This window comes from Ascaphus truei, chromosome 11 (assembly GCF_040206685.1).
Source record: "Ascaphus truei isolate aAscTru1 chromosome 11, aAscTru1.hap1, whole genome shotgun sequence".
Lineage (NCBI taxonomy): Eukaryota > Metazoa > Chordata > Amphibia > Anura > Ascaphidae > Ascaphus > Ascaphus truei.
In genome coordinates this window covers 42,424,316-42,452,058 of record NC_134493.1, presented here as the reverse complement: position 1 = coordinate 42,452,058, position 27,743 = coordinate 42,424,316, and the positions used below count along the sequence as shown (strand labels likewise).

Sequence of the window (27,743 nt, the reverse complement as noted above, 5' to 3'; positions counted from 1 at the left end):
GTCTCGAACACATCGCACCTTTCACCATGGTGTCCAGTATTTTTGGAGAAGCCGCTTGGCCACCCAAGCCCCACAAATCTCATTAGCCTTCTTATATTTGTGAATGAATCACCCTATCAGTGTCTTTTCACCTGGTGGTAAAGAAATATCCTTCCAAACCCAGCTGCACAAAGCCTCAGTGCCTTTTAATAAATATTCAACCTCTCTAGAAGAACCAACCCCCCCCCCAACAGCTTGAATTACACTGAAAATAAAAATCATAATAGTCCCTCTCCTTAAAGATGGAGCTCACCTGTGCAGCAATGGCCGGAGAAGCTTCTCTTGGTTGCTAAGGGAAACGGGACACGTGACCTCTAACCATGTTCCTCTTAGGTCACCGTTGATGGGACTGTGCATGTAAGGGTGAGATGTGTGTATAAAGCTTTCTCATTCAAGAGAAGAATTAAAAAAAAAAAAAAAAACAACAACAAAGTTGCCCTGTCAGGCAATTGGCGTAAATATTGCAATGACGTCATAGATAGGCGGGGCTTCTGGGGCGGCCGAGTGCAATGACAAAGAATTGCAGGTCACCGCTACGTTCGCCCTATCACAGGGCAACATTGGCCGGGCGGTGACGGACAGTTGGATCATCCAATTAGGTACGCCTTTTTCCATCGGGTGGGCTGGACCTATGGTAGACGCACGCTGGACCTATGGTAGACGCACGAGATGGACAAGAACAGCAGCCAATAGAGTGGAGGCTGCTTGCAGAGCCGTCCAATGGACAGTGAAGGCTGGCGGGACATCGGCTGGGCTGGGTGAGGGGATTACAGAGACCGGTGGTTTGTTGTCATCAAGATGGAGTTTCTGCTGGGGAACCCGTACAGCAGCCCGGTGGGGCAGTGCATCGGTAAGGCGGAGCTCTGCGGTCACTGTACCGTCACCGCTCTGCTCCTGTGTCACTGTCACCTCTCTGCACCTGTGTCACTGTCACCTCTCTGCACCTGTGTCACTGTCACCTCTCTGCACCTGTGTCACCCCTCTGCACCTGTGTCACCCCTCTGCACCTGTGTCACTGTCACCTCTCTGCACCTGTGTCACTGTCACCTCTCTGCACCTGTGTCACTGTCACCTCTCTGCACCTGTGTCACCCCTCTGCACCTGTGTCACCCCTCTGCACCTGTGTCACCCCTCTGCACCTGTGTCACCCCTCTGCACCTGTCACCTTTCTGCACCTGTGTCACTGTCACCTCTCTGCACCTGTGTCACCCCTCTGCACCTGTCACCTTTCTGCACCTGTGTCACTGTCACCTCTCTGCACCTGTGTCACCCCTCTGCACCTGTGTCACTGTCACTTCTCTGCACCTGTGTCACTGTCACCTCTGCACCTGTGTCACTGTCGCCTCTGGACCTGTGTCACCTCTCTGCACCTGTGTCACTGTCACCTCTCTGCACCTGTGTCACTGTCACCTCTCTGCACTTGTGCCACCTCTCTGCACCTGTGTCACTGTCACCTCTATGCACCTGTGTCACTGTCACCTCTGCACCGGTGTCACCTCTCTGCGCTTGTGTCACTGTTACCTCTCTGCACCTGTCACTGTAACCTTTCTGTACCTGTGTCACTGTCACCTCTCTGCACCTGTGTCACTGTTACTTCTCTGCACCTGTGTCACTTTCACCTCTGCACCTGTGTCACTGTCACATCTGCACCTGTGTAACCTCTCTGCTCCTGTGTCACTGTCACCTCTGCACCTGTGTCACTATTACCTTTCTGCACTTGTGCCACCTCTCTTCACCTGTGTCACTGTCACCTCTGGACCTGTGTAACGTCTCTGCGCCTGTGTCACTGTCACCTCTCTGCACCTGTGTCACTGTTACCTTTCTGCACTTGTGCCACCTCTCTGCACCTGTGTCACTGTCACCTCTGGACCTGTGTCACTTCTCTGCTCCTGTGTCACTGTCACCTCTGCACCTGTGTCACTGTCGCCTCTGGACCTGTGTCACCTCTCTGCACCTGTCACTGTCACCTCTCTGCGCCTGTGTCACTGTCACCTCTCTGCACTTGTGCCACCTCTCTGCACCTGTGTCACTGTCACCTCTCTGCACCTGTGTCACTGTCACCTCTCTGCACCTGTGTCACTGTCACCTCTCTGCGCCTGTGTCACTGTCACCTCTCTGCGCCTGTGTCACTGTCACCTCTCTGCGCCTGTGTCACTGTCACCTCTCTGCGCCTGTGTCACTGTCACCTCTCTGCGCCTGTGTCACTGTCACCTCTCTGCGCCTGTGTCACTGTCACCTCTCTGCGCCTGTGTCTCTGTCACCTCTCTGCGCCTGTGTCACTGTCACCTCTCTGCGCCTGTGTCACTGTCACCTCTGCACCTGTGTAACTGTCACCTCTGCACCTGTGTCACTGTCACCTCTCTGCGCCTGTGTCACTGTCACCTCTCTGTGCCTGTGTCACTACTCTGCGCCTGTGTCACTGTCACCTTTCTGCGCCTGTGTCACCTCTCTGCACCTGTGTCACCTCTCTGCACCTGTGTCACTGTCGCCTCTGGACCTGTGTCACCTCTCTGCACCTGTGTCACTGTCACCTCTCTGCACCTGTCACTGTCACCTCTCTGCGCCTGTGTCACTGTCACCTCTCTGCACTTGTGCCACCTCTCTGCACCTGTGTCACTATCACCTCTCTGCACCTGTGTCACTGTCACCTCTCTGCACCTGTGTCACTGTCACCTCTCTGCGCCTGTGTCACTGTCACCTCTCTGCGCCTGTGTCACTGTCACCTCTCTGCGCCTGTGTCACTGTCACCTCTCTGCGCCTGTGTCACTGTCACCTCTCTGCACCTGTGTCACTGTCACCTCTCTGCGCCTGTGTCTCTGTCACCTCTCTGCGCCTGTGTCACTGTCACCTCTCTGCGCCTGTGTCACTGTCACCTCTCTGCGCCTGTGTCACTGTCACCTCTGCACCTGTGTCACTGTCACCTCTCTGCGCCTGTGTCACTGTCACCTCTCTGTGCCTGTGTCACTACTCTGCGCCTGTGTCACTGTCACCTTTCTGCACCTGTGTCACCTCTCTGCACCTGTGTCACCTCTCTGCACCTGTGTCACCTCTCTGCTCCTCTGTCACTATAACCTCTCTGCACCTGTGTCACTGTCACCTCTGTCACTGTCACCTCTCTGCACCTGTGTCACCTCTTTGTACCTGTGTCACTGGCACCTCTGCTCCTGTGTCACCTCTGTGCGCCCCTGTCACTGTCACCTCTCTGCGCCTGTGTTGCCACTCTGCACCTGTATCACTGTCACCTCTGCTGCTGTCACCTCTGCGCCTGTGTCACTGTCACCTCTCTGCGCCTGTGTCACTGTCACCTCTCTGCACCTGTGTCACTGTCACCTCTCTGCACCTGTGTCACTGTCACCTCTCTGCACCTCTCTGCGCCTGTGTCACCTCTCTGCGCCTGTGTCTCCTCTCTGCGCCTGTGTCTCCTCTCTGCGCCTGTGTCACCTCTCTGCGCCTGTGTCACCTCTCTGCGCCTGTGTCACCTCTCTGCGCCTGTGTCACCTCTCTGCGCCTGTGTCACTATTACGTCTCTGCGCCTGTGTCTCCTCTCTGCGCCTGTCTCCTGTGTCACCTCTTTGCACATCTCACTGCGCCTGTCACTGTTAATCTTTAGTCTCTCCACAGCAAAAGTGACCTCTTTATCTTCTATCTCCCTGTGCCACCTCTCTTTGTAGTGCATATTACTTTTGTACATTTGACTGCACCGCAGTGTCACATCACTTCACCAGTCTCCCTGTCACCTCTTCTTTGTCACTTTTGCTCGCTTCCCTATGACACACTCTCATATTTACCACCTGTATCTTCTCACTTCGCTTTAGGCTGCGGACATAGTGCGCGGGACAGAGCTCATGTAATAGTGCGTCTGAGATCAGATGCATTGTAAGGAACCCCGACCCTCTCTAATAGCGCGTCTGAGATCAGATGCATTGTAAGGAACCCCGACCCTCTCTAATAGCGCATCTGAGATCAGATGCATTGTAAGGAACCCCAACCCTCTCTAATAGCGCGTCTGAGATCAGATGCATTGTATGGTACCCCAACCCTCTCTAATAGCGCGTCTGAGATCAGATGCATTGTAAGGAACCCCAACCCTCTCTAATAGCGCGTCTGAGATCAGATGCATTGTAAGGAACCCCCACCCTCTCTAATAGCGCGTCTGAGATCAGATGCATTGTAAGGAACCCCAACCCTCTCTAATAGCGCGTCTGAGATCAGATGCATTGTAAGGAACCCCAACCCTCTCTAATAGCGCGTCTGAGATCAGATGCATTGTAAGGAACCCCAACCCTCTCTAATAGCGCGTCTGAGATCAGATGCATTGTAAGGAACCCCAACCCTCTCTAATAGCGCGTCTGAGATCAGATGCATTGTAAGGAACCCCAACCCTCTCTAATAGCGCGTCTGAGATCAGATGCATTGTAAGGAACCCCCACCCTCTCTAATAGCACGTCTGAGATCAGATGCATTGTAAGGAACCCCAACCCTCTCTAATAGCGCGTCTGAGATCAGATGCATTGTAAGGAACCCCAACCCTATCTAATAGCGCGTCTGAGATCAGATGCATTGTAAGGAACCCCAACCCTCTCTAATAGCGCGTCTGAGATCAGATGCATTGTAAGGAACACCAACCCTCTGATCACAGACGCTCTATTTGAGAGGATTGCGGTTCCATACAATGCATCTGATCTCAGACGAGCTATTAGAGATTGTCGGGGTCCCGCAGAATTTCACAATATAATTATAGGGTTCCTTAACCAAAAAAACGTTGAAAACTACTGGCATAGCATATGAGTATATAGCTTCAGTTGAGAACTGAATGGCAATAGATTTATAAATGATCTATATTAGTTTCCATTTTTAATATACTGCACCCGTTGTTTTGTTCACATAACACCGCTCACACTGCTCACTATGCGCCTTGAGAAACAATATCCAAGTTTGTTTTCACATCAGGAAAAAAAAGGGTGCTCATTTATGATTGATTTTCTGACGTACCTACAACAAAATCTTTGATACAGTATCTGCAATACTGCAATTAGTGCTGATCTATATTGAAAAATATTTGACTTGGCACATCCGGCGCACAGAATAATGGCTTCAAATTGTAGATGCAGTTCCAGGTTATGTATCCGCATCAAATCACCCACCAATGCGATTAATGTGGCGCTTAATACATACATACACCCCACTGAGACTTAGCGGGGTTTCCCCTGTCTTTTTTTCATACATTTGTTGCAGGCTTTTGTTGCCCGGGCCCCCCAGTGCATACATTTGCTGCAGGTTTTTGTTGCCCGGGCCCCCCAGTGCATACATTTGTTGCAGGCTTTTGTTGCCCGGGCCCCCCAGTGCATACATTTGCTGCAGGTTTTTGTTGCCCGGGCCCCCCAGTGCATACATTTGCTGCAGGTTTTTGTTGCCCGGACCCCCCAGTGCATACATTTGCTGCAGGTTTTTGTTGCCCGGGCCCCCCAGTGCATACATTTGTTGCAGGTTTTTGTTGCCCGGGACCCCCGGTGCATACATTTGCTGCAGGTTTTTGTTGCCCGGGCCCCCCGGTGCATACATTTGCTGCAGGTTTTCCTTTTCCTTGTGTTGTTTAATGAAGGTGATCTTGCACATTTGTGTTTTACAAGGCTTATGATTAGTAATCACATCTATCCCATGGAAGGTATCACAGCCTGCAAGAAACCAGCATTCATGTTCAGGGGAAATGGTAGTTTAGTTGTGTATGCAAACATGCACTGCAGCTTTAATTTACTGAGCAAATGCCAGGCCAAGCTGCAAAGGTCACGCACAAAGCGAGTGTCTGGTGAAAACAAAGCGATTTAGTGAAGCCTGATGCTTGCGAGAGCTTCTTATGTGGAGCAGTATGTAAAATACACGATGAGCATAACTCCGTTTTGTATGTGGTACTGTGCGTTGTACTCACTACAAAAGTAACTAATAATAATAGCATGTTCTTGTGTAGCGCTGCTAGTTTTACGTAGAGCTTTACAGAGACATTTTGCAGACACAGTCCCTGCCCCATGGAGCTTACAATCTATGGTTTTTGGTGCCTGAGGCACAGGCAGATGAAGTGACTTGCCCAAGGTCACAAGGAGCCGACACAGGGAATTGAACCAGGTTCCCCTGCTGCAAACTCAGCGCCAGTCAGTGTCTTGACTCACTGACCCGCTCCTTCTCTCTCTCTAATAATGGTGCAATCTCTTAGAAAACTGGTCTTGAAAATACTTTGGCATGCAGAATGCTCTTAAACATGTAGCATCCACTCCCTTGGCTCACACAAACTCCGCTTCTCCTGTTGACTCAGCGCTGAGCCCCACAGTTGTAAATCCATTCTGTACCCGCGCAGAGAACACCCTCTTCTGATAATTGTCCACGGTCTCCGGTTTTGACGGTGGCAGAGGATGAGTACTTAATGCACCGTGGTGATTCCTTCCTTCACGGATCTGACTCGTATTTGTCACTGTCTTTTGCAGTATTACGGTGTGTTTTGACTTATGAGTGGAGAGATAACAAGAGACCCTATGTTTCTGCTGTCATATGTAAATTACCTAGTAGATGAGGTTGAACAAAAGACACTTGTCCATCAAGTTGCTAATGCTAAATTTAGATGACAGATACTGATCCTATATTTGTGTTTTCTTGAACCAGAGGAAGGCAAACAAACAAACCCCAGTGACACATTATCCAATCATGTCTCATAAGGGGAACATGTCATTCCTTCCTGACTCCAGTAATGGCAATCAGATTTCTCCCTGGATCAACATCTTTCTCGTGTATACTTATTTGGTATATCCCTGTATACCGTTCCTTTCTAAAAAGATGTACAACTTTCTCTTAAAGATATCGGTTGTACCTGCCATCAGTCTCTATGGGTAATGAATTCCACATGTCAAATGCCCTTACTGTAAATAACCCTTTCCTTTGCTGCTGGCAATCTCCTTCCTTACAGTCTTAAGTTATGACCCTGTGTCGTTTGTACTGTCTTTGGTATGAATCGTTCTCTTGAATGTTCCTTGTATTGACCCCGAATATATTTGTATATAATTATTATATCCCCTCCTAGACGCCTCTACTTTAGCTAGCCTTTCCTCATAAGTCAGGCATCCATACCTTTTCATTATTTGGTGGCTCTTCTCTGTACTTTTTTCTAGTTCCATAATGTCTTTTTTTTATTGAGTGGTGTCCAAAACTGTACTCCATATTCAAGGTGTGGTCTTAATAAGGATTTATACAGTGGCAAAATTATGCTTTCTTCCCTTCCATCCATACCCTCTTTTATGCAAGATAATATCGTATTTGCCTTTGCAGCTACTGCCTGACATTAGGCACAATTGCTAAGCCTGCTGTCTACAAGCACCCCTAAATCCTCCTCCATCAATGATTTATCTCATTGTGTCCCATTTAATGTGTAAGTCGCCTGTTTATTCTTGCTGCCCAAATGCAGAACCTTACATTTATCTGTATTAAGTCCTTCTGTAGAGGAATGACTACCGTACATAATGTAGCGTCACCAGGAAATATGGAGACTTTGCCCAACTTTAGCCCAATCTGCGACAACGCTCTGCTATGTATCCTTCAACCAGTTTTCCAGCCCGGGGCAAATATTGTTACCCAGACCAATTTCCTTTATTTTGTACTAATTCATTCTTTCTTTTGCTTTTACGCTGAAACAATTTTTTTTTTTGTAAAATCAGTTATTTAAAGCAGCATTGGAGTTTTTCTTCTTTTTGAGTGGGTCTGAAGCAGGGGTTCTCCCGAGCTTTACTACATTGATTTCAGCTCTGGGGACCCCCTGCTTTACGAGATCCTTGCCACCTCCATAGGGAGTGATGGGAGTAGCTCCTGCTGAGCTAGTTGGGGCTGACAATAGGGTGGTTTAAATGTCCTACTGGCCAATAGGAAGCTGTGATCCCTTGCGGCTTCCTATTGGCCCGCGAGACCAGGATTTTTAAACCTGCGGAGCTGCTACCGGCACCCCCTACAGAGTTATCTTGGGGAGCAGGGGGTACCCGGTGAACATTTGTTCATTAGATGGGTGCAAATAAATGTCCCACTTTTCAATATATCAAATGGTGCACAGTGCGGTTCTTTTCTCAATTTATTCAGAGACAACAGAAAACATATTTTGCAGCGTTGGTTACATCATTCAGTCATATAGAGTTTAGTTATAGAGTGGAGAATGGTTAGCTTGCTTGTTCTTAGCTTGGTGGTGTTCTAAATGATTCTGAATTCTATAAATCCTAATATAATCTTTATACATTTTTCTTTAACTAGTCTTAACATGGCAATCAGCTGTTTATCTCACTGTCAGCCAAAATGTTCTTGGTCAGTCATCAACATTAGAACACAGTGCCTTCATTTAGCAGCAATATTTACTTTGTTTTAGAAGACCCTTCTTTGTTCTGTCACTAAGTAACTAGACAATGAACTATGTTCCTTATCTTATTTAGAGCTATCTTTATTGTATTGTCTTTTACTAACTATTTAACTAACCTTTGATTCCAAACTCAAGACCATATACTATTCAACTCAGCAGACATTAAACATACCAAGTTTCTTAAATCACAAAGAGCATTTCTACATCTGCCTGTCTTCAGACTGATTTATCTTCTTATCTTTGCAGAGTCAGCTAATCATTTTCCAATATCATTTCTAACTTAATCCTAAATTACTTATATTAACTAGTTACTTGTTGAATATATATTTATACTAGCTGAGAGACCCGGTGCTGCCCAGGACCAAAACCTCCTGCTCCCTCCTCTCTCCACCCCCCCCTACACAGCTTCAGCCGTGTCCCCCCCCCCTGCTCCGGTCGCCACCCCCCCCCCGAGCAGCTCTGTTCCCCCCCTGCGCAGCACACAGTGAGACACACACACAGCGAGACATACACGCACACACAGCGAGACACACGCGCACACACAGTGAGACACACGCGCACACACAGTGAGACACACGCGCACACACAGTGAGACACACGCGCACACACAGTGAGACACACGCGCACACACAGTGAGACACACGCGCACACACAGTGAGACACACGCGCACACACAGTGAGACACACGCGCACACACAGTGAGACACACGCGCACACACAGTGAGACACACGCGCACACACAGTGAGACACACGCGCACACACAGTGAGACACACGCGCACACACAGTGAGACACACGCGCACACACAGTGAGACACACGCGCACACACACAGTGAGACACACGCGCACACACACAGTGAGACACGCGCACACAGTGACACACAGTGAGACACAGTGACACAGTGACACACAGTGACACACAGTGACACACACACAGTGACACACAGTGACACACACACACACAGTGACACACAGTGACACACACACACACAGTGACACACAGTGACACACACACACATACTGTGACACACACACACACATACTGTGACACACACACATACTGTGACACACACACATACTGTGACACACACACACACACACTGTGACACACACACACACACACACACACACACTGTGACACACACACACACACACACACACACACACACACACACACACACACACTGTGACACACACACACACACACTGTGACACACACACACACTGTGACACACACACACGCACACTGTGACACACTGTGACACACACACACTGTGACACACACACACTGTGACACACACACACACACACTGTGACACACACACATACTGTGACACACACAGTGACACACATACTGTGACACACACAGTGACACACACACAGTGACAGACAGACACACACACACATACAGACACACAGTGACACACACACATACAGTGACACACACACAGTGACACACACACATACAGTGACACACACACAGTGACACACACACACACACATGTCCTCGGGCACCAACAACTGCAGTGAGGATGCCGCAGCCTCGCCCCCCCCCCCCCCCACCGGGGGACACCAGCCCCCTCCGTCCATTCTCCGAGCTCCCACCGGTCCCGAAGGTTCCTTTCTCCAATCCGGGCGCTCCGCCCCGGTCGATCCCGGGCGTGGGGGGCGAAGCGTGCAGCGCAGGCCGCCGTGCGACCCGGAGCGTGCGCGAGCCGGCGTCGGGAGGACGGCCGCCCGAGGATTGGGAGCAGCCGCGGTCCCGGGCGTGGGGGGCAGAGCATGCAGCGCAGTCCGCCGGGCGCATGGCGCCCCGGAGCATGCGCGAGCCGGCGTCGGGAGGACAGTGAGCCGCCCGAGGAGCGGGAGCAGCTGCAGCGTGCGTGCACCGCCAGGCCGCTGGACGGCTCGGAGCACACTTGCAACACGCAGGTGACAGGGGGGCACCGGGGAAAGGGAGGGGGGACCGACACAGGGGGCAGTGGGGGGGGGAGTGACACCGGGGGGCAGGGGAGGCAATACCCAGTGGGGGTGATACCCGGGGGCAGGGGGACTCAGCGGGAGACAGAACAGGAGGGAGAGGCAGAAGAACAGAGTGGCCGGGCGGCGTTGCGAGGAGGAGGAGGGCCGGTCGAGGCCACAGAAGCAAGCCAATGAGAGGGGGGCGGGCCACGGAGCAATCTGATTGGCCAGAGCTGAGTGACAGACCAATCAGATTGCCCCTAGACACGGACATACAACGGTTTAAAAAATATAGATATAGATTCGTCCTCACCGGGCGAACAGCTCACATGACCCGGCCGTCGCTCGAGAGAACACATAGTTACATAGTTATATAGTTACATTGTAGATGAGGTTGACAAAAGACGTACGTCCATCAAGTTCAACCTATGCTAAATTTAGACAACAGATACTTTATCCTATTTCTATACTTCCTTATTGATCCAGAGGAAGGCAAACAGAAAAAACCAGTGTCATATAATCCAATGATATCTCATAAGGGGAAAAATAAATTCCTTCCTGACTCCAAGAATTGGCAATCGGATTACTCCCTGGATCAACATCCTTCCCATGTATACTTATTTGGTATATCCCTGTATACCTTTCCTTTCTAAAAAGATGCCCAACCTTTTTTTGAACAAATCTATTGTATCTGCCATCACAGTCTCCATGTGTAATGAATCCCACAGTGTAACTGCCCTTACTGTAAAGAACCCTTTCCTTTGTTGCTGGTGAAATCTCCTCTCCTCCAACCTTAAGGGATGGCCCCCGAGTCCTTTGTACTGCCCGTGGGATGAATAGTTCTTTTGAAAGCTCCATGTACTGTCCCCGAATATATTTGTATATAATTATCATATCCCCTCCTAGACGCCTCTTTCTAATGTAAATAAATCTAATTTAGCTAGCCTCTCCTCATAAGTTACATTGTCCATCCCCTTTATTTGGTGGCTCTTCTCTGCACTCTCTCTAGTTCCATAATGTCTTTTCTAAGGATTGGTACCCAAAATTGTACTTCATATTCATGGTGTGGTCTTACTAATGCTTTGCAAAGGGGCATAATTATGTTTACTTCCCTTCCATCCATTGCCCGTTTAATGCAAGATAAGATCTTGTTTACCTTTGCAGCTACTGCATGACTTTGGGCACTATTGCTAAGGGCTGTTCTATACAGCATGCGGCCGTGCGGCCACGCGTTCCTATGCGAACGCGCGTGCACGTGCCGCATGCTTTTCAAGTATATAGAGCCGGGAGCTGCAGGTTAGTGTATATGTGAGTATATGTGTGTGCATGGGTTGTGTGAGTGAAAGTAAGTCCTAGATAAACTTTTTTTTTTTCTTTAAAAAAAAATCTAATAAATATTTTTTTTGTTTTGTTTTACAATCCTTGACCCACACGCATACACGCCTATACATACATACACGCATACACGCCTATACATACATTTGAGCGAAGGTAGCGGCGCGAAAAGATGAATTTCTTCATCTTCGCCACTGTCTGTCGACTCTCCTCTCCCTGCCGTGCGCGCGCGCGCCCCTTCTATAGAAAGGCTGACGCAACTGAAATTCCGTGCACGGCGTAGCGCGTTCACGTGCCTTAGCCTGCTGTCTACAAGCACTCCTAAATCCTTCTCCATCAAGGATTCCCCTAATTTATCCCCATTTAATTTGTAAGTCGCCTGTTTATTCTTGCGTCCCAAATGCATAACCTTACATTTATCTGTATTAAACCTCATCTGCCATTTACCTGCCCATGTTTCCAGTCTCTCCAAGTCCTTCTGGAGAGAAATTACGTCCTGCTCTTATTCTAGTACCTTACACAACTAAGGTACATAATTCGTCCCTGGTAAACACAGAGGCAAAGAATTTGTTTAATACCTCAGCTTTTTCCTTATCTCCAATAATCTGCCTGCCCATCTCACACTGAAAGGGTGCTATATTTTCTTTTCTGATTTTTTTCTTATTAAGGTACTTAAAGAACTTTTTAGGGTTGACCTTACTTTCTATTGCAATCCTTTTTTCATTATCCATTTTTGCTAATTTGATTGCCCTTTTGCAATTTTTGTTACATTCCTTATAATTCTGATACGATGTCTCTGTCCCTTCTGACTTAAAGAATCTAAACGCCTTCCTCTTCTTGTCCATTTCCTCCCCTACCTGTTTATTTAGCCACATTGGTTTTGACTTATTTCTTTTATACTTATTACCCAAGGGTATACACTGATAAGTGTGCTTTTCTAACAATGTTTTAAACACTGCCCATTTATCTTCTACATTTTTTCTCTGCAAAAACATCATCCCCAATGTATTACTTGTAGATTAGACCTCAGTTTATTAAAATCTGCCTTTCTAAAGTTTAAGGTCTTTGTTGAACCCAAGTAATCTGTTTTTTGATAATTTATTTCAAATGAGACCATGTTATGATCACTGTTACCCAAATGTTCCAGGACTTGAATATTTTTTACTTCTACATTGTTTGATATGACCAAATCCAGTACTGCCCCTCTCCTGGTTGGTTCCTCAATTAATTGGGCCATATAATTGTCTTTAAGCACCCCCAAAAACCTGTTTCCTTTTGTTGTAACGCTAATCTCATTGCCCCAGTCTGTCTGGATAATTAAAATCCCCCATTATGCAAACATGACCCAGTTTTGATGCCTTCTCCATTTGCAAAAGTATTTTAGCTTCCTCAATCTCACAGATATTTGGTGGTTTATAGCATATTCCCACAAACATTTTCTTTATACTTTTACCTCCACTGCTAATTTCTATCCACAAAATCTCTACATTTTCATCATTCCCTTCATAAACATCATCCCTTATAATAGGTTTTAGATCCGGTTTAACATATAGACATACTCCACCTCCCCTTCTATTTGTTCGATCCTTCCAAAAAAGGGAATAACCCTCTAAATTAACTGTCCAGTCATGAGTTTCATCCCACCATGTTTCGGTAATGCCTATGATATCATACTGCTCCTTTGCAGCTATTAATTCAAGCTCTCCCATTTTATCTGTCAGGCTTCTTGCATTAGCAAGCATGCATTTAAGGTTTTTTTCAGCCTGTACTATTATCTTATCTGCTACTTCCTTTCTGCGCCCACTTGGTTTAGTCTTTAGAAGTTTCCTAGTATTATCTGTATTTACTATGGGTGTCTCACTGCTTGTCAAACTCGCACTTGCCCCCATTCTACCTCCATACCACCTTGTATCCTCCTCTATTCTATTTAGTTCATTATCTGTTTAATTCCCCTTCCCCCTCCATCCTAGTTTAAAATCTCCTCCAACCTTTTTAGCATTATCCCCCCTAGCACAGAAGATCCCTGTATGTATTGTTTCTTCGCACTTCGCGATCGCCGACGCTTCTGGTCGGGCTCGCGCTCTAAAGACAGCATCATAGAGGCACATCATTTTGAGCGCGATAACCATGGACGCGACCTTATGTGCTAAGTAACTTGCAAAGAAGTTAGTGAGTAAGAATTCTTTGTGACTTTGCCACCTCCTGCAGCAAGGGGTAAAGCATGGTACCGTGGCACAGGGATTAGGATGGATCTGTTGTGCCACGTTCTAAAGAGGCGCAGATTCTAGGGATTATGTGCAGTTCCCAGCGTGTTAAACAGAATCTTATTATCAGTGACCAGGATTAGTGCACATTACTCCCCAGGACCATCTTAGAAAAGGAGAGTGTAGAAGGAGTCAAGTCTTTGGAGTGTGACATCGTTTATTAAAGCAGCAATCCTGCTTAACTTTTTTTTATAATTATTTTATTTTCGAGTTTGAAGCAGGGGGTCTTCTGAGCTGAACCGCATTCATTTCAGCTCGGAGGACCCCCAGAGATACAGACCTCCTGTAGGTGATGCTGGTATCAGCTCCGGCAGGTTTAAATGCCCCGGTGACGCCAAGCCGCAAGGGATGACGTCATGGCTCCCTATTGGCACGCAAGACATTTAAATGCCACCATTTCGATAGCCCCACCACGCCCCTTCAGAGTTGCTACCTGCAGAGATAATGTGGTTCAGCTCCAGAGACCCCTTGCTTCAATCCTATAGCGCTATAAAAAAATGTAAAAAAGGAAAGCAAGATTGCTGCTTTAATACAGGGGAGTGCAAACTTTCCACGCTGCGCCCCCCTGCCTGCGCTCCCCCCTGCTCGCGCCTCCCTCCTTACCGTATCTTCGGCATCAAGTAACACCGCAGAGTCACGTGACCCCAGGCTGCCATGGCAATGTAACGTTACGTGACCTCACAGCGTCGTATGACGCCATGGTGACGCGAGACGTCGCAGAGGCCTCACGCGATCCCCCCCGGCATTTAATTTAAATGCCTTGGGGAAGAGTGCTTGACCTCTGCAACCACCACTCCCCGTTGCCCCCCCCCCCCCAATTTGCGCACCCCTGCTTTAATACTGCCGTTATATCCCTCGTCTCTGCAGAGCAATACAGTTAGGCCTGGAGGAGTGTACTAGGAGGTACTAGGAGATATGAAAGACAAGCATTTCAGAGGGGTCCAAGCTAACCCTGCCATTAGGGTTGCCAGGTGTCCGTGTTCTTGGTAACTGCCGGAGGGGCGGCTGGAATCGTGGGATTTCCCCCGCGCAGGGAGAGGGCAGGGCTGCTGCTGCTAGGGGGCTGGGCAGCTTCCTCCATCCTGATTGGCTGCATTACACAACAGCAGCTAATCAGGATTGAGGTGGCAGGAGCCTCGGGTGGGGTCAGAGAGCGGAGGAAAAGCATGGAGCAGAGAGAGGTGAGGCTGTGTCCTGTGTGTGTCATGCCTGTATTTGTTCTGTGTGTGTGAGTCCATGTGCGTGTGTGTGTGTGTATTTGTACTTGTACTGTTTTTTGTGTGTGTTTTCTCTCTGGCTGTCCTGTCGGGGTGATGACAAGGAGGTGAGATAGGATGAAGGGGGAGTGAGGGGTGGGTTAGAGAGGAGGGAGGGGGGTGAGAGGAAATTAAAGGAGAGGGGTGCGAGGATGAGGAAGGGTGCATCAGTCTTGGAATTTGTGGGAGGAGCATTAAGATCAGTATTGCTCGCCATGCACAGTATGACTGCAGGTCAGTTATTTATAAATGATCTGACCATTACGTCACTTGTTATAAATTTCACTCCAAGCAGGCACCACTTTACACTATTTCATTTCTATTTCCTAAAAAAATCCTCGGAAGGACAATCCCTCCCAAGACTCCTCCCAGATTTTTTACGAAACAGAATATAAATGGGTGAATACTTGGAGAGAAATGTAGACAAATGACGCAACAATCAGGTCATTTATAAATAACATTCTTCCCCACCAACGATTCTCACGCGCGTCGCGCCTTTCACCATTGTGCCCAGTATTTTTGGACAAGCCACCTGGCAACCCAACCTGCACAGTGCTTAAGATGCCTGTGAGTTGAATATGCTGTCTTGATGCTGTAGTTCGTCTAACAAATGAAAAACACATCCGAACACCTGTAATATTGTAAGTGTGTGCGACTAAAATCTCAAGCTGAGCAGGAGAGAGAAAGGAATGGGATGTGTGGAAGCATTTCTGACCCCAGGAGACTGCAATGAAAGTGTGTGGAGCAGTGGCTGGAATCCATTGGTGTACGACTTGCACAGACTGAGAGGCAGGAATGGAATTTGCAGGCTGCGCTCCTTATCATGTTATTACTCGGGGGCCCGCCCCACCCAGAATACTTTTATACAGAAGTGCATTGAAAAAGATTTGTCATCCGCGCAATTACCTTCTGCAGCGCGTGCTTTGTACGTGGCGGCTCCGGCACACGCAGTCGCACCATTATAAGATCTGGTATAGAAGCGGCATCACAAATATAAACTCCAAAGCTCATATAACAATCGGAAAAAAATACATTAACCCCGTTTACTGCCGGACGCGGGTAACCATACATGGCTGGCCTCCGGCAGCGAAAGGGTTTGATGTGTTTTTTTGCATGGCCCAGTGCTGCTCTGTTTCAGTATCTTGCAGCAGCTTTCGAGTCTTCAACAGCAATGGATTAACCCTTCGCTGGCAGTGCACGTGGAAGCACCTGTACATCATGGTTAATGGATTTAACCTCTCTGCTGCCACAGAAATCTGCAACACGGCACAAATGCCATTATCTGCCGGGAGGAGGGAGCCAGCTGGTCATTACAAAGCAAATAACTCACTGGTCCCTCTGCCTGCGAAGGGGTTAAAGATGCAGATGGGCTTGGCGTATAGGTAGGCGCCGAGATATTAAGAGAACGATGTCCTGTTAGTCTTTTGAATTTTTTTTTTTTTTAAAGACCCAAATATCTTTCTACCTCTCCGGAGCACACCACGTCCCCCTGCCTGTGTGGAAGAGGCGTTTTCTGCGCAAGGCACGCGGAACACTGCAGCATACAGTCCTGTCCCTTGTACACAAGGCCAACTATACGTGTCCAGCTTGTGCTGATTCTAAGCGTGGGAAATTCTTGGTTGCACGCTGAGCTCTGCAGATCTCAGGGAATTGCAGAGAGTAACATGCAGCAGAATGAGTCTGTTGCTCACTTTGCAGCCTTAAAACCCCCTGATGTATTCAGTGTTCTTATGCCTGCGTTCCTTTGGGGCTGATGAGTGGTTTTCTCTGGGTTTGTCTCTTTCTGCACAGAACGGGTGCCTACCGTGTGCAATGTGAAGGGTTTTGGCTGTAGATTGGACATGCCACCTGATTAAACCCGGGTATTTATGCAGTTTTTATGATCTGGGTTTTTCCTCCTCAACCTTTTACCTAAATGCTAGAGCTATTTTACCCTGGGTGTGTCAAACTGTTTTATTTCTGTGGTTAAGCAGCTTTGAGGTCTTTTGGCTTCTGCTGCTTCTGAAACAGTTTAAACCTGTCCCGTTCCTCAGTACAGACAAAACTCAGACAAAACAGGAAGGCCCTTTTTGTGTTCTTTGCCTTTTTACTGGAAGCTTTAAAGAATATCTAACATGCCAGTAAACCTGGGAGTGCTCGGGCCTGGAGACTCATGTGACATTTTGTCCATTGAGTCCCCGGAATGCCTGTCAGAGCCCAGAGTCTTATAGTCCGTGGCAACAGAGAGTAGACCTGCTGCCTACTCAGGTCCTGCTGTCCAGTCTCGGGCCCGAGCACCACAATGAATACAGAAGAGGCGGCTCTCTGATCAACACCGTGCAAGAGAAACCCCTGTAAATGCGCTGGAGCGGGTGCAGCATCGCTGCGAGTAATGAGTAGTGTCTTGTCAATAAATTACCTCTGTGCCCCAATGCATTATAGGGCAGATTTTTGCCAGCCGCTTGGCAGATGAGGTATAGCACCATGGTAAAGATTCCTGTTTTGTTGGCACAAGTTAGATTCCAGTGTCAGCAACTTGTATTCAATGACAGTTGATGTGGGACAAGTGAATGCTCGGTAAGCGTCATAGTTACACGGCCGCGGTTCCACCACCAAGGCGACGCCATCCATGTCCCTGAATTGTAAATCCTTCCGGGAACTGGAAACCCTTCTTTTAAATATTCAAGTTATTATCAGCTGTGTTTTATCAAAGGGCTATCTAGCTCCGCTTCACCCTGAGCTCGTCGTTCGCTCGCCATTCACTACTGTAACACACAGGGATTGCCAGCCCTGCAATATCCCCACCACTAGTAGGGAGCGCGTTTCACAAAGGGTTGGTCACTTTTTCTCAGAATTAGTGCTGCATTTGTGGGTTGGAGAGTTTCTTACCAGTGTCCCCCTCTCTCTCTGACAGAGAAAGCTACGGAGGGCTCCCTGCAGAGCGAGGACTGGACGCTTAACATGGAGATCTGCGACATTATCAACGAGACGGAAGAAGGGTGGGTAATGCCATGCTGGGCGGTCATCACCTGTAGGCGTTTAGGCCCGTAGAGAGTAACATTCCCGCTTCTGCCAGCAGCATATTGTTCTCCACATATATACTGTACATTGCAATCATTACATGTGTGCGGAGGGGTCGTTGAGGCAAAGTCTGTGATATGATCAATATATCCAACCCCAGTGCTCACACCAAGGGTGTGAAAGGAGCACCCCCTGAGGAGAAACATATTTTGAAATACTTATTAATTCTATCTCAGGCCTGTCAAACACGCAGCTCAAGAAGCTTTTGTTATGGGGCCTGGAGGTTGTTGTTTGGCTGGGAGGGAAGGAGTTGTTTGGGAGGGAGGTAGTGTGAGCGTTGTTTGGCCGGGAGGGAGGGTAGTGAGTTGTTTGGCAGGAAGGGAGTTGAGAAGATAAGGGTTATAGGGTTGGGGGGGAAGGGTGAGAGGATAATGGTTAGAGGGTGGTGGGGGGAAGGGTGAGAGGATAAGGGTTAGAGGGTGGGGGGGGAGGGTGAGAGGATAAGGGTTATAGGGTTGGGGGGGAAGGGTGAGAGGATAATGGTTAGAGGGTGGGGGGGGGGAAGGGTGAGAGGATAAGGGTTCGAGGGTGGGGGGGAGGGTGAGAGGATAAGGGTTAGAGGGTGGTGGGGGAAGGGTGAGAGAGGATAAGGGGTAGAGGATGGGGGGGTGAGAGAGGGGGAAGGTGAGAGAAGATAAGGGTTATAGGGTTGGGGGGGAGGGTGAGAGAGGATAAGGGGTAGAGGGTGTGGGTGAGAGAGAGGAGGGGGGGGTGAGAGGAGGTTATAGTGACTGCAAGTCTGTTAGGCCGTAAGCTAATTTATTTTCTTTCCTCCCCTCTGATGCGGCCCGAGTATCACAGTCAGATTTCAGAATTGGCCCCTAACCTATTCTGGGTTTGATGGGCCTGTTCTATCTGATATGAGGTCCGAACATATAAAGTAACTGTGCCTTCCAGCCCCGAGTGTTTCTTCCACAAGACCCTAACTTGGTAAACATGGACTTCCTTCAGTGCCAGAGAAGTTACAGCATTGGAGACGGCACTATACACAAAATACCCACCTTGCAGGACATGCAGCCAGAGGTCCTGTGAGCCTGTCGCATACTTTTCTGCTTCCTAGTAAATATCGGGCCCTACATATTTTACAGAGCTGCGCTACTCCTTAACGCCCCTTCCGGTGCTGGAAAACACACTGTGTGTGTGAAGGTGTCTGATGGCTGAGCACTGCTTGGTCAACACAGCCCTTAATGTATTAATCGTCTTCATTTGCATTTACCCTTCCACTGCCCTCCTTGTGGCTGACAGTTCTTCTTTCTCTAGATCCTGCGAAATAATAATGAATGCCAGTGAATAGCTGCATAGGGAGTGAGCAGACCTTTGTCTTCAGGGGTCAGTAAACAGAACACAATACCGAATGATGTCAGAGACACAGAACCAAGCTGGTGGTGATATGAAAACATCCCAGAGATCAGAAACACTGCTGCGGTGTTTATAAGAGAGAGTAGCAGCAGACACTGGAAATGTGGACAGTATACCCTGCTTTATATTGCACACTGAATCTGCCCACAGTAAATAAACTCATTCAATCAGCCCCTCTGCTCTGCAGTTTGCTTCAATCCTATGTAAAAACACTCCCGCATGGAATGCTTCTTTATATCTGCGGACCCCCCTCACCTCCCCTAATGCTTATATTGTTACAGCAGATCCCTTTATCCTAATCAGTACTTTTAGATCTGTCTGTCTTTATCCCAGTATTGTATTCCATTCTCTTGTACCTAGATGATCCACATGTTTAGACTTTAAACTGACCAAACAGTTTGCTCTATGCAGAGTTGCCTCTATGACTAACAAATAGCAATTAAATGAAATACCCGGGTGGGGAGGGTGTGGCGGAGTGATTCAGGTCACACTGATTTATATCGTGCTGCAGGATTTATGCTCTAATTCAGGGGTGCTCAATGCCTGTCCTCGCTTGTCCTCAAGCCACCCCACAACAGGTCACGTTTTCAGGATATCCCAGCTTCAGCACAGGTGGCTCAATCAGTCGAAGACCGAGCCTCTGATTGAACCAGCGGTGCTGATGCAGGGACTGATTGAGCCAACTGTGCTGAAGCTGGCATATCCTGAAAACCTGACCTGTTTGAGGGTGGGGGCTTGAGGAATAGAGTGGAGGGCCCCCTCCCCCCCCCCCCCCTGCTCTGAGTGATGTTTAGTTGCTGGGGAAACCTGGATATCAGCTCTGCAGATCCAGGCTCAGCCGGAGTAGAAGTGCTGCTCTCATCCCCCAGCGGGTGGAGGGGGGGGAGGGGATGGAGTGAGTCCGTCCAGCTCATTAACTCTGTTTCTTCATTTTCACGGGGCGGGTAAAGGGGGAGATAAGTGCCTCTACATATGCCAGAAAGTTACCCCTTCACTGCCAGAGGGACCAGCTGTAGGCCACGCTGCCAATGGAAGGGTTAACAGAATAAGTTGCCATTGCCGTGCACCTGTAAAAGATAGCGTATTTATTAGAGAGCGATCTCGCTGAAGCAGGAGTGGCCAACTCACGTCCTCAAGGGCCACCAACAGGTCATGTTTTCAGGGTATTCCAGCTTCAGCACAGGGAGCCACTGATTGAGCCACCTGTGCTGAAGCTGGGATATCCTGAAAACCGGACCCCCCGCCCCCGATTGAGTCATCTTTCTAAGGAAGCGGATTACACGGATATTTTTGACCCGCTGCGCTGAACTAACGCTTTAAAATGCGCTCTTTCATTTATTTTGTTTTAGTCCGAAAGACGCAATCCGAGCCCTGAAGAAGAGGCTGAACGGAAACCGGAATTACAGAGAAGTGATGCTCGCGCTGACGGTGGGTGCGGTAAAGCATCAGTGAAACGAACTAACTGTTCAATACAGCGCTGGCGAGGAGCACTGCGGGGCCGCTTACCTTCTCCGGAGCGGCAACTCCTACGCCGTGTTCTCATAGCAACGCGGCGCCATGACAATGCGATGCTGCAGGAGGCGATGCCTCTCCGGAGAAGGTGATGGGCACTTACAGATGCCCAGCGCTCCCTCCCGGTATAAAAACAAACAGGCAATGGGGGAGCATGGGATTAAAGAGGCATATAAAATGACAATAAAATGTTGATAGTAGTCTTAGATGGTTGAATGCGGTGGGGGATGAGTTTAATATGCTAAAATACTTACACGGCCGTGTGTAAGTAAACACAATGATTGGTAACTTTATCAGGACGAACTCCTTCTCTCCCAGCAGTGGTAATCAGTTTAATTATTGCGGGGAAGCGCCCGTGGGCCTCTGTAACCGTGGGGCTCGGTGCCGTGGCGCCATCAAGCCGGGCCTGGATAAATACAGATAAATACAGACTATCAGACCCATCTGGACTAACGCTCCTCCTATTTATTATACACTCTCGTGTGTCTTTTAGTCTTGATTTCGGAGCTTGTTTACTCTCCCCCCCCACATGGAATACCTACAGATACTGTAATAAATCGAATAACGTCTCTTTGTTTTTTTTTTGTTTTTTTAAATTTTCCGTGTCCAGGTTTTAGAGACGTGTGTGAAAAACTGCGGCCATCGCTTCCACGTCCTGGTGACCCATCGCGATTTCATAGACGGCGTCCTGGTGAAGATCATCTCTCCCAAAAACAACCCCCCGACCATTGTGCAGGACAAAGTGCTGGCGCTGATCCAGGTGAGCAGCTGAGGCTATTGGCGGTCTCTGTCCCCCCTCCAGGTACTCGGAGACTCCTACAACACGTTGTACATTGCGGAGCAGTGTGCCGCCGGCGCGCCTGGGAGCAAAGCGCTTGACTTCAGTGCGCTGTGCATGTGATTTGAGAAAAGCCGCATGTACTGCCCGGAGAACTAACTCCCTTCTTTAAAATGAATATGCGGCACTGTACAATAATACTGAGTGTGTATATTTCTCCGCCGGGAAAATGTCCCCATTCTGATGAGTTCACTTTGCTTCTGAACACGTCACAATCTCTTGTCTTGGTAACGCAGCAGTACGGGTGGATCGCCCCTTTCAGTTATTTTTCCTTTAAGAAATCTCCTCTTGCTTTACCCAACGCCGCTTTTTTTAAAATATATTTTTCAAATCTGATGTTCCTTTTAGGAGATATAAGCATTTAAAACATTAAGTGCCCAGGAGATTGAAACTGAGTTCTCCCTAGGCCCAGTGCATGATGTTTAACACTAATACAAAATAAAGGACATGTTGAAACGGCAGCGCAGCTCCTTCTCAGGGGGCGAGGTGCCAGCATACGGAGTTTAACTCACATAGGCTTCAGGGGGGTCTTCTGCATCAACGTTTTCCTGGTAATTCGTGCGTTGGCAGCTAAATAAAAAGCAACTTCTACAGCAGGGGGCTCAGCTCCAGGCCTCAAGCGCCCACTTCCCTCCAACAGGTCAGGTTATCAGGATATCCCAGCTTCAGCACAGGTGGCTCAATCAGTGGCTCAGGCGGAGACTGAGCCTCCTATGCTGAAGCAGGGACTGATTGAGCACACCTGTGCTGAAGCTGGGATTGAATGAGCCACCCGTGCTGAAGCGGGGATATCGTGAAACCTTGACCTGTTGGGTGGGCTTGTGGACTGGCGTTGAGCACCGCTGCGCTACAGAAAGGGACGTATCTTGTCCTGGTTCTGTATCACCATGAGCGTTCCATGTGGCATTCTGGGATGCGTTGTGTCTGGTGAAAGGGCTGCCTGACAAGCGACAGCAAATCAGATACAGCATCATGGCTACCGGCTGATGTTTGACTTCAGGTGAAGCTTCCTCCTTCAGATATGTGTACTCTGCTGCAATGTTAAAGAGCAGCAATCCTGCTTTCCCTTTTTTTTTTTAGGGCTATAGTATTGAAGCAGGGATTCTCCCAGAGCTGAGCCGTGTTAATTTCAGCCCTTGCTTCCCGAGACACTTACCTCTGTAGGGGGTGCTGGTAACTGCCCCGGCTGGGCTGTGTGGGGCTATGGAAATGGTGGCTTTAAAGCTCACGTGTCACGTGGGCCAATAGGAAGCCATGACATCATCCCTTGCTGCTTCCTATTGGCCCACGTGATAGGAGGCTAAATCATTCCATCCTTTTTTCTTTCGTGCTGACTGACTCCGTGGTTTTGCAGCGCGGATCGATATGGTGAGCAATGGAGGCTTGTGCCCAAATGCTTCACAGTAGAGGTTGATCTTAAGTGATTTCATGTCGTTAGGGAGGTGGTTACATAGCCTGGGACTTCTGCTGTGATCGCTCTTTTTTTTTTCTCCAATCTTGGTGGATAAGAATCGAGGAACGGGATAGAGCCGTCCAATTGGCTGATATGGAGTGATACGAGATGTGTTGGTGCTAGGCTGTGTGTGGCCTTGTAGAACGTAGAGAGGACGTTGAACTGAATTCTCTGTCTTGATTGGTAGCCGGTGAAGTTCTCTCACCGGATCCCACTGTTGTGGTCATATCTGTGCAGGTCTCTGATGGATCTAACTGCCATGTGCTGAATTGCCTGCAAACGATTGATCTGATTGTTTAGCAAGTCAAGGGAGTGAGTTTCTCTATTCAAGTCTGGAGGTGACCGGGATGTGGGTGACCTTCTGCAGGTCTTCTTCCCCAAGTAGAGGTTTGAGCCTCCTTATGGAGCGGAGGTGGTAGAGCCAGAACCTGACTGTCTGTTTGACTTGTTCTTCCATTGTGAGATTACTATCAGTGATGATTCCCAGGATTTTTGGAGGGTGCTGTACAGTGGTCTTCTATTTAGACGTTTCTCAGGTCCTTCAGTATATATATTTGGTTCTGGCACCCTATCATGACCATATGTATCTTGTCCACCTTTTAGTCTTTACCAGCTGTCCTTGTCTGCAATGCAAGCTTCAATAGCAGCTGAGTGAGATGGTTTACCCGGGGTAATAGTCACATACAGCTGGGTGTCATCTGCATAGAGGTGATACTTGAAACCATGACTTGCAATGATGGGACCCAGTGGCTTCATATAAATGTTAGAGAGGAGGGGAGAGACTAATTTAGGCCACAAAAACGGTGCCTTCCCATGTCTGACCATAGTAAGTGCACCTATGCAGCAGTGAGATCACTGACGTTACATGTCACTAGCACAGAATATGGCAAAGGGCGGCCAACTCCAGTCCTCAAGGGCCACCAAGAGGTCAGCTTTTCAGGATATCCCTGCTTCAGCACAGGTGGCTTAGTCAGAATGACTGAGCCACTGGTTGAGCCACCTGTGCTGAAGCAGGGATCGCCTGAAAACCGGACCTCTTGATGACCCTTGAGGACTGGAGTTGGCCACCCCTGAAATAAAGGATGGAAGCTAAGAGAGGTTCCTCGCCCCCCCTCCTCTCCACCCTGACAGCCTTGGACTATTAAAACATTGCCGACAATGAGTACACACACACAGCAGTGCCTCATTGTGGTTACATACAAGGTAAGGGGGATCTGGAATAGGGGCACATGTGTTGAGGTAATGAAACGGCGAGTCACTATTTTAGGGACGGGAATTCCCCTTCTTCCTGGTGCAGGAGTCAGCAGGTTTAGGCTCCGTCCCAGGGTCACAAGCAAAGTGATGTCCTTCAGGCCTAGAACTATCTTAATCTCCTCCTGATTGCTGCTGTTTCTTTCCACTCATCTGCTGAGAGGTCTGTGCGTTTATAACAGGGATTTGCGATTCATTATTATGTTGCTGTGAAAAGAGAATGTTTTTTATGTTTATTTATTTATTATGATGTGGGTATTGTCACTGCAGGTCATGCACGACAATGCGCCATTATTGTTAAAATGATGCAAAAACATGTTTTTAAAATGTATCCTGTACGTTGAATAAAGCAAATGCGTTACCATGGCATGGGATTGTATACAGATGTGTGAGAATGATATGGGTGTATTAGATGCAGATGTGTGAGAATGATAGGGGTGTATTAGATACAGATGTGTGAGAATGATAGGGGTGTATTATATGCAGATGTGTGAGAATGATATAGGTGTATTAGATGCAGATGTGTGAGAATGATAGGGGTGTATTAGATGCAGATGTGTGAGAATGATATAGGTGTATTAGATGCAAATGTGTGAGAATGATGTGGATGTATTAGATGCAGATGTGTGAGAATGATATGGGTGTATTAGATGCAGATGTGTGAGAATGATGGGGATGTATTAGATACAGATGTGTGCGAATGATAGGGATGTATTAGATGCAGATGTGTGAGAATGATATGGGTGTATTAGATACAGATGTGTGCGAATGATAGGGATGTATTAGATACAGATGTGTGAGAATGATATGGGTGTATTAGATGCAGATGTGTGAGAATGATATGGGTGTATTAGATACAGATGTGTGCGAATGATAGAGGTGTATTAGATACAGATGTGTGAGAATGATATGGGTGTATTAGATGCAGATGTGTGAGAATGATAGGGGTGTATTAGATACAGATGTGTGAGAATGATAGGGGTGTATTAGATACAGATGTGTGAGAATGATAGGGGTGTATTAGATGCAGATGTGTGAGAATGATATGGGTGTATTAGATACAGATGTGTGCGAATGATAGGGATGTATTAGATACAGATGTGTGAGAATGATATGGGTGTATTAGATGCAGATGTGTGAGAATGATTGGGATGTATTAGATACAGATGTGTGAGAATGATAGGGGTGTATTAGATGCAGATGTGTGAGAATGATATGGGTGTATTAGATACAGATGTGTGAGAATGATATGGGTGTATTAAATGCAGATGTGTGAGAATGATATGGGTGTATTAGATACAGATGTGTGAGAATGATAGGGGTGTATTAGATGCAGATGTGTGAGAATGATATGGGTGTATTAGATACAGATGTGTGAGAATGATATGGGTGTATTAGATGCAGATGTGTGAGAATGATGTGGATGTATTAGATGCAGATGTGTGAGAATGATATGGGTGTATTAGATGCAGATGTGTGAGAATGATGTGGATGTATTAGATGCAGATGTGTGAGAATGATAGGGGTGTATTAGATACAGATGTGTGAGAATGATAGGGGTGTATTATATGCAGATGTGTGAGAATGATATAGGTGTATTAGATGCAGATGTGTGAGAATGATAGGGGTGTATTAGATGCAGATGTGTGAGAATGATATGGGTGTATTAGATACAGATGTGTGAGAATGATATGGGTGTATTAGATGCAGATGTGTGAGAATGATATAGGTGTATTAGATGCAAATGTGTGAGAATGATGTGGATGTATTAGATGCAGATGTGTGAGAATGATATGGGTGTATTAGATGCAGATGTGTGAGAATGATGGGGATGTATTAGATACAGATGTGTGCGAATGATAGGGATGTATTAGATGCAGATGTGTGAGAATGATATGGGTGTATTAGATACAGATGTGTGCGAATGATAGGGATGTATTAGATACAGATGTGTGAGAATGATATGGGTGTATTAGATGCAGATGTGTGAGAATGATATGGGTGTATTAGATACAGATGTGTGCGAATGATAGAGGTGTATTAGATACAGATGTGTGAGAATGATATGGGTGTATTAGATGCAGATGTGTGAGAATGATAGGGGTGTATTAGATACAGATGTGTGAGAATGATATGGGTGTATTAGATACAGATGTGTGAGAGTGATAGGGGTGTATTAGATGCAGATGTGTGAGAATTTTATGGGTGTATTAGATACAGATGTGTGAGAATGATGTGGATGTATTAGATGCAGATGTGTGAGAATGATATGGGTGTATTAGATGCAGATGTGTGAGAATGATATGGGTGTATTAGATACAGATGTGTGAGAATGATATGGGTGTATTAGATACAGATGTGTGAGAATGATAGGGGTGTATTAGATGCAGATGTGTGAGAATGATATGGGTGTATTAGATACAGATGTGTGAGAATGATATGGGTGTATTAGATGCAGATGTGTGAGAATGATGTGGATGTATTAGATGCAGATGTGTGAGAATGATATGGGTGTATTAGATGCAGATGTGTGAGAATGATGGGGATGTATTAGATACAGATGTGTGCGAATGATAGGGATGTATTAGATGCAGATGTGTGAGAATGATAGGGGTGTATTAGATACAGATGTGTGAGAATGATAGGGGTGTATTATATGCAGATGTGTGAGAATGATATAGGTGTATTAGATGCAGATGTGTGAGAATGATAGGGGTGTATTAGATGCAGATGTGTGAGAATGATATAGGTGTATTAGATGCAAATGTGTGAGAATGATGTGGATGTATTAGATGCAGATGTGTGAGAATGATATGGGTGTATTAGATGCAGATGTGTGAGAATGATGGGGATGTATTAGATACAGATGTGTGCGAATGATAGGGATGTATTAGATGCAGATGTGTGAGAATGATATGGGTGTATTAGATACAGATGTGTGCGAATGATAGGGATGTATTAGATACAGATGTGTGAGAATGATATGGGTGTATTAGATGCAGATGTGTGAGAATGATATGGGTGTATTAGATAC

At 47.4% G+C, this 27,743-nt stretch overlaps 2 protein-coding genes across 8 annotated transcripts in view; one reads left to right on the top strand and one right to left on the bottom strand.

Annotated features, from left to right (window-relative positions):
- Positions 1-413, bottom strand: part of DRC3 (dynein regulatory complex subunit 3) — an 18,328-nt gene extending 17,915 nt beyond the window's left edge. For both annotated transcript variants that reach the window (XM_075565879.1, XM_075565880.1), the window contains exon 1: positions 293-413. The gene's annotated coding sequence lies outside the window, so the exon portion shown is untranslated. The remainder of the gene's footprint in view (positions 1-292) is intronic.
- Positions 414-730: 317 nt separating this feature from the next.
- TOM1L2 (target of myb1 like 2 membrane trafficking protein) overlaps positions 731-27,743 on the top strand; it is a 56,760-nt gene continuing 29,747 nt past the window's right edge. For all 6 annotated transcript variants that reach the window (XM_075565878.1, XM_075565876.1, XM_075565874.1 and 3 more), the window contains exons 1-4: positions 731-889; positions 18,130-18,214; positions 21,005-21,083; positions 21,778-21,927. In XM_075565878.1, coding sequence (XP_075421993.1) covers positions 838-889; positions 18,130-18,214; positions 21,005-21,083; positions 21,778-21,927 — 366 coding nt within the window. In that variant the 5' untranslated portion in view covers positions 731-837. The remainder of the gene's footprint in view (positions 890-18,129; positions 18,215-21,004; positions 21,084-21,777; positions 21,928-27,743) is intronic.